Source organism: Nannospalax galili, unplaced genomic scaffold, assembly GCF_000622305.1.
Source record: "Nannospalax galili isolate Female #2095 unplaced genomic scaffold, S.galili_v1.0 scaffold369, whole genome shotgun sequence".
Classification (NCBI taxonomy): Eukaryota; Metazoa; Chordata; class Mammalia; order Rodentia; family Spalacidae; genus Nannospalax; species Nannospalax galili.
Genome location: NW_008360318.1, coordinates 2,196,622 through 2,203,865, shown reverse-complemented (window position 1 = coordinate 2,203,865; position 7,244 = coordinate 2,196,622). Strand labels below are relative to the sequence as shown.

The window sequence follows — 7,244 nt, the reverse complement described above, 5'->3', positions numbered from 1 at the left end:
CCATCTTTGCTAAATACACTTAACCTCAACAAATAATTATTTGTGATTTGATTTTCCAATGTTTTATATGTGGTGATGAGACTAAACATCCCATTTTTTCCCCATGCAGCCTGCAGAGACATGAAAGCTGACATCATGTTTCTGGTGGATAGTTCTGGAAGTATAGGACCTGAAAACTTCAGTAAAATGAAGATGTTCATGAAGAACCTTGTGAGCAAATCTCAGATTGGGGCAGACCGGGTGCAAATCGGTGTAGTCCAGTTCAGCCATGAAAACAAGGAGTTTTGCCTCAACACATTCACGTCCCAAAGTGACATTTCAAGTGCTATAGACCGAATGGCTCACATTGGAGAAACAACCTTGACAGGCAGTGCCCTCACCTTTGTGTCCCAATACTTCAGCCCAGACAAGGGGGCCCGACCCAATGTCAGGAAGTTCCTCATCCTCATCACAGATGGTGAGGCTCAGGACATAGTAAGGGACCCAGCTTTAGCACTTCGGCAACAAGGTGTGATTATCTACTCCGTGGGGGTATTTGGTTCCAATGTCACCCAGCTTGAAGAGATCAGTGGGAAACCAGAGATGGTTTTCTATGTTGAGAACTTTGACATTCTGCAGCATATTGAAGATGACCTCGTTCTGGGAATATGTAGTCCCTGTGAAGGTAAGCGTGGGCCTAGTCAAAAGGAGAAGGCAGTTCAAATACTCACTGTTGCTTGAATTAGACTTGTATGTGAATGCTATGAATTTATTAATTGGAATGTGTATGTTTAGTGTCTTTGACATGTTGAGTTAAATAGACAGCAAGAGTTGGGTATGGTGGTTCATGCCTGTACTCAAACTGAGATAAGAGTATTACCATGAGTTCAAGGCCATCCTGGGCTACATAGTGAGTTTCAGGCTAACTTAGACTACAGAATGAGACCCTGGCTTAACCTCACCCCCTCTGAAAAAAAATAAATAATTGAAAGAGGACCAATTTTGGTCTTCCTAGACACATTCTCACTTACAGACAAATCGCCATAAGGTGATTAATTGTTCCTTTAAGAAAGGTGGTGTCACACCAGGTCTTATATCAGGCTGTCTAGAAGGAGAGGATGAGTCAAGAGTTCTTGTGGAAGTGATTCATTGAGGAAGTGTGTTCAGGAGGGGAAGAAGGAAAATAAGACAGGGAAGAGGTAGGAGCCAAGTAAGGAAGTCACTTCAGCCGAGAGTCTAGTTTCAGACTAATCCACGGGCAACTTTAGAGTCCAAGTTCCACCAGAGTTGGTCCTGCTTTAAAATGAGGTGCCTAACCATGTGTCCCCTGTGTCATCATATAACATGTGGGTGCTAAGCAGGTGGTAAAGGGACATATCCTCCTGGGCTGAAAGACTCAAGTTTGGCTCAGCATCTCTATGCATAGGGTTTTTTTTTTTTTTTTAAATTTCTGGAGACGATACCTGATCAAGTGAAACATTTGTAAAAACACTTTGATATCTATTAGATCTTATAAGTAATGACTATTGTAAGGCACTTGAACAATGGATGCTTCAATAGAAAGAAATGGCATATTCCCCTCTTCTTATGATACACAGAGTAATGGAAGTGACCAAACAAAAGCTCTGTGCTGTAGATACAGCTCAGTGGTAGACACTCACCTGGCATTCTCAAGGCCCTGCTCTGATTTCTAGCATTCACTCCACCAAAAAAAAAGCCACAGAAGACCAGCAAATTTAAGTGGCTAGGTTATACTGTGATCCCTGGGCTTAATGCCCAGAAGCATTCTGAAAAATCCCCTTGACTTAGATGCATCTTAATGGAACTTTAAGAAAGGAGATGAACATTGTTTTATAATTCTAGTAACAGTTCGGTTCAACTCCCAGGCTAGGGTTTGATGGTTTATGTTTGTAGAAAGAAGAGTACACCTGATTTCTGTTCCTAGGTAATTTCACCCATAACAAGTATCAGCTCTTTGAAGGGTTCCAATGCTGAACAATCTTCCCCCAAGTCCCCTGAGTCCACTAAATAATCCAAGCAAACTTCCCAGACAACAGAAGGCCAGAGGGAACCAGTTCTTCTTTATTGGAGTCAGTCTTTCTTTGGGAATTTGGTTTATGGCTGTGTATTCATGGCCTCCAGGCAGTGGTTGACTTTTGGGCTTTCAGGAGCCCTCCACATGGCTGGCAAGTGTCTCACAAAAGAAGGAAACGGGAAAGCCTGCGGGCAGAGGGAGCACTTTCTCACAGCTTCGTTTCTCAGGAATGCGTGAGCTAACATGTGGGTCATACTTTCCTGTGACCTGGAGAGACTGTCCTACTGACATGAAGACTAAATGGCTAACTGTCTCAAGATTCCACTTCTCCAGAACGGATGAGCTGAGCCTTTAGAACTCAGGATGGATGAGTTCCTTCAGATGGAGCAGCACCACAGGAACTAACTGGGTCCTTCCTGTTCTGCTTTTCCACAGCACTGACCTCAGGTTTAATGGGACCCAGGAATGAAAATAGGTATTTCAAGAAAGTCAAAAAAGAAGAAAAAAACAGTCAACGTAGAGAACCATGACAAAAACATAGTATTGCCAAATTCTTTTGGTTTTGGTCATTTCACCATGGCTTATCTTAAGAAAAATCTCTAGATCCTTATAACTTAAAAACAAATTTGTATAAACGAAAGCACATGTGGAAGGAAACACTTAAATGAGAAAATTTATACTGAATCATGATTTTCCTTTTTTAGTCTAAAGGGTGAAATTTTATTCTTGATGGTCCTGTAATTGCTACACTATCTGGCCATCTTCCCTCTCTGAAGTAGGTTCCACCCATCCCTGCTTTGTCCTAAAGGCTCCCCTGAGTATCACTAGGTACTGGCAGCACAAATGTAAACATAGCTCTGTTATCTGAGAGTTGATAATCATATAGCATGGTGTGGTTCCATGGAGAGAAAGCACCAGTCATTTCAAAAGAAACTGGAGGATCTCCCACACTGTCTACAGCTCATCTCACGCGGTTTCCCTTCCTCTCCCTCTTCCAGAATGCAAGCGGATTGAAGTTTTGGATGTTGTGTTTGTCATCGATAGTTCTGGAAGCATTGACTCTCAAGAATATAACATTATGAAGGACTTTATGATTGGCCTAGTGAAAAAAGCTGATGTGGGCAAGAATCAGGTCCGGTTTGGAGCGCTTAAGTATGCTGATGACCCGGAAGTGTTGTTTTATCTAAAGGACCATGACACAAAATCGAATGTGATTAACGTGCTGGAGAGGGACCAGCCCATGGGCGGTAATACTTACACTGCGGAGGCTCTAGCCTTTTCAGACCACATGTTCACCGAAGCCCAGGGCAGCCGCCTGCACAAGGGCGTCCCCCAAGTCCTCATTGTGATCACAGATGGGGAATCTCATGATTCAGAGAAGCTCAACGCCACTGCCAAGGCCTTGCGGGACAAAGGCATTGTAGTCCTAGCTGTGGGGATTGCTGGCGCCAATACCTGGGAGCTGTTAGCCATGGCGGGGTCAAGTGACAAGTACTACTTCGTGGAGACTTTTGGAGGCCTGAAGGGGATATTTTCCGATGTGTCAGCCAGTGTCTGAAACTCTTCAAAAGTGGGTAAGTCTTGTCAGTTAAGCTTTTCCTAATTGTTGGCAGAGGGTCTTATGAGTGAGATGCCTATGTGGTGGTGCTGGGGGCACCAGTTGTCTTGGGAAGAGAGAAGGAACCAAAATTATTTCATAGGCCTTCCCCCTTCATGGACTCTCAGAGTTGGAAAGATCCTCAACCATATTTCGCTCATGCTCCTCCGCAAGAGAAACACATTCAAAAACACTTCTCACTTCCCGACAGCTTCTAACAATAGGAAATCGCTGGTTTTGAAAGACGTTTTTTTTGAGCATACATGTGCTCATATGTTTTTCCACCCACTCGTCCTTCTTTCTAAGAAATCAAATTCTATTTCCTCCTAAGGGCCAGCACGCATTGCCTGAAGCCATCTCTCCCTCCTCCAGGTTAAGCATCCCTAGTTTCTTCCTATTTCTGTCATGCTACAAGTTCTCTGGATTTGCAGAGCCCAGTATTAAACACTCTGGTCCATCCTCAGAAGGTTCCTGGACAGAGGACAGTGGGGTTTTCTTTGCCCTGGATGGCATCTTTCTGCTTTGGCTGCTGTAAGTCTCTCTCTGTCTTTCTCTCTCTGTCTATATCTCTGTCTCTGTCTGTCTGTCTCTCTCTCTGTCTGTTCACTCTTTCGTTGTTCCTTCATTCAACTGCTGTTCTGCACTTTTAGGTCAGAGTGAGACTGTACTCTTCCTAGGCATGGGTGCATACCTGCAGCTGCAGTATTCGGGAGGCTAAGGCAATTTGAGGCCATCCTGGACTACACAGTTCAGTCTAGGTTATGCTCGCTATAAAGTGTAACTCTGTCTCAAAAAAAGAAAAAGGAAGAAAGGAAGTTCTTATTTTTTCCCCCAAGATGCAGTATACCAAAACCCACTATTTTTATTAGATGAATTGCTTGGTCCGCAGAGCCAACATGTTGATGCAGCTCTTTTTCAGTCATTCCAGCTTTTCCGGTTGTGTGTGCCTTGCTTCCTTAGACTGTAGCTGCTAATTTTTTCATTGACAAACTGCATTAGTCACTTTTCTGTTGCTGTGATAGAAACACTGACCCAAACAATTTATAGAAGGAAGAGTTTATTTGAGCTTAGGGTTCCAGGGGAATTACAGTCTGTCGCAGCAGGGAGGCATGGTGGCTGGAGGTGTCTAGAGCAGGAGCAGCAGAAGTGAAGCTCTCACATCATCACGCAGGCCCCGGAAACCAGAGAGGGACTAGAGATGGGGCAAAGTTTAAGAGCTCTCTAAGCCCACCCCCAGTGATGTGCTTCCTCCAGGACAGTCACACCTTCTAAAACCTCCCAAAACAGCACCATCATCTGGGGACAAAATGTCCAAATACTTGGAGCCTATGGGGGACATTTTCATTCGAACCACCACACAAACTAACAACCTTTCTGTTTCTTATTGGAGCTAGGGCATATCTTTCCTTGTTGGTGAATGCCTAAAATTTTATCTGTCCTCAGGTTCTCTATGAAAGTTGACATTGCATTTTTGTACTGAAAAGTCTCCATTAAGCAAGGAAAGGGTGCTTGATTTGAACCTGAAACAAAGAACTGTAACAAGTCAACCAGTTCCCTGGAGGATCAATCTATTAGCTATATTTCCTTTTATCTCTTCCTCACTTACCTGGACTGTGGGAATCTGACACCTTCAAACTTTTCTGGGATTACATCAACAACTAATTAACTTGGGGACTGAGGAGATGGCTCAGTGAGTAAAAATACTTGATGTGCAGGCTTGAGAACCTGAGTTCAAATCCCCAGCACCCAAGTGAAAAGCCAGATCTACCTGCAGCTGCAGTTCTGGTGGGGAGGAGGGCAGAGATGGGAGAACCCAGGAGGATCAATAGGCCTGGCTGGCTGCCAGCCTAGTTCCAGTTTTAGGGAGAGACCCTGTCTTAAAGGAAGAAGACGACAGAGATGTTAAAGCAAGACACCTCATGTCTTCCTCTGGCTTCCCAGCATGGGTGTGTGTACAGTCCCCTCCACACACATGCATGCTCATATACACCACACACATATACACACACACACACGCACACACACACATACATATGCACATGAAAAGAAAAACTAAAATGAAAAAGGGAATTAAGTTGGGTCAATGCTTGGGAACACTGGAAATTCAAGAAAGTGACAGTGTTTACCAGGAAGCTTAGGGGACACAGCCGAGTATGTGGCAGGCATCACTCATCCACTGGCAATGGCCTCTCTTGTTCTGTTTGTCTTGTATTTGCTATGATAAAACAATGGATGAACTATCTGACCATATTGCATTATGTGCGCACAAACATTTTTCTTAAAGCAGATATGTTTGCCTACACACATCAGAAAGGAGGCTGGTAGAAGAGGAAGGTCAGTCAGATAGAGACTGGAGAGCATGCTTTGAAATCTTCCTTTCAGTTTGCCCTCATACATCAAAAAATATATTGGCCCAACTGGACCAGAGAGGCCAAGTCAGTAATGCAAACCATCTGTTTCTAGTTGAATCCCTAAATGGATGTGTTAGGTTGCTTGCTAGGCTACTACTGTCCCTGGGCCTTCTAGAAGGTTAAGAGGAGATTGTAGATAAGAAAAGCTTTATATGGTCAGTCCCTCTGGCATCTCAAAAAAGAAAATGGTGTAAGAGCAAACAGGCAAGCCAAGAGAAACAGGAGTGTGTGAGTGGCGCCTTCACGAAGGGCTTGCTTGTATTTGCTACCTCTCCAATTAGCGTGATGGCAGAGTAGCATGTGATAAGAAACTGCTTTCAGAAATGCTATTTCTGTATAGATGCAGATGTTTAATTTACTCCTGTGGGGTTAAGGAAGGAGTACTCATCTGGTCTCATCATTGTTTCCTTTCCTCTTTGCAGATTGTGACATTGAGAAAGTAGACCTTGTTTTCCTCATGGATGGTTCAAACAGCATCCACCCAAACGACTTCACGAAGATGAAAGAATTCTTGGCATCTGTTGTTCAAGATTTTGATGTCAGCCTCAACCGAGTGTGCATAGGAGTGGCTCAGTTCAGTGACACCTACAAATCAGAGTTTCTGCTGGGAGCTTTCACTGGGGAGAGGGAAATATCCATGAAAATTGAGAGCATCCCGCAGATCTTCGGATACACCCACATTGGTGATGCCCTCCGTAAGGTGGGGCACTACTTCCAGCCAGAGACAGGCAGCAGGATAAATGCAGGTACCCCTCAAGTGCTTCTGGTCCTCACAGATGGTCGTTCCCAAGATGAAGTGGCTCAGGCTGCTGAAGAGCTGAGGCACAGAGGTGTAGACATCTACTCAGTGGGCATCGGGGACGTGGATGAGCAACAGCTGATCCAGATCACAGGGACGGCAGAGAAAAAACTGACGGTCCATAATTTTGACGAACTGAAGAAGGTCAAGAAAAGGATCGTTCGCAACATCTGTACCACAGGGGGTGAGAGCAGTAAGTACTGGCTGAGTGCTTTGCTTCAACTTCCCCCTCTGTTGTCACTGACGTTCTCCTTCAGCCCTGTTTACCTCCTGTGGGGCTGCTGGGAGAATTTAGATGTGTGCCTCTGGATTTCAGTTGGGACTTTTTCACAGTTATCATATATATATATTTCTGAGCTGTAGAATGAGAAACAGGTTGTAGTGTCCTTGTGTCTTTTTTTTTTCCTCACTCCAGATGGGAGC

The 7,244-nt window shown here is 44.3% G+C and overlaps 1 protein-coding gene across 1 annotated transcript in view; it reads left to right on the top strand.

Annotated features, from left to right (window-relative positions):
• The window catches only part of Col6a6 (collagen type VI alpha 6 chain), a 125,264-nt gene that overhangs the window by 7,595 nt on the left and 110,425 nt on the right, over positions 1-7,244 (top strand). Inside the window, 3 exon segments of the mRNA XM_008825116.3 lie at positions 110-664; positions 3,013-3,588; positions 6,445-7,014. Coding sequence (XP_008823338.1) covers positions 110-664; positions 3,013-3,588; positions 6,445-7,014 — 1,701 coding nt within the window.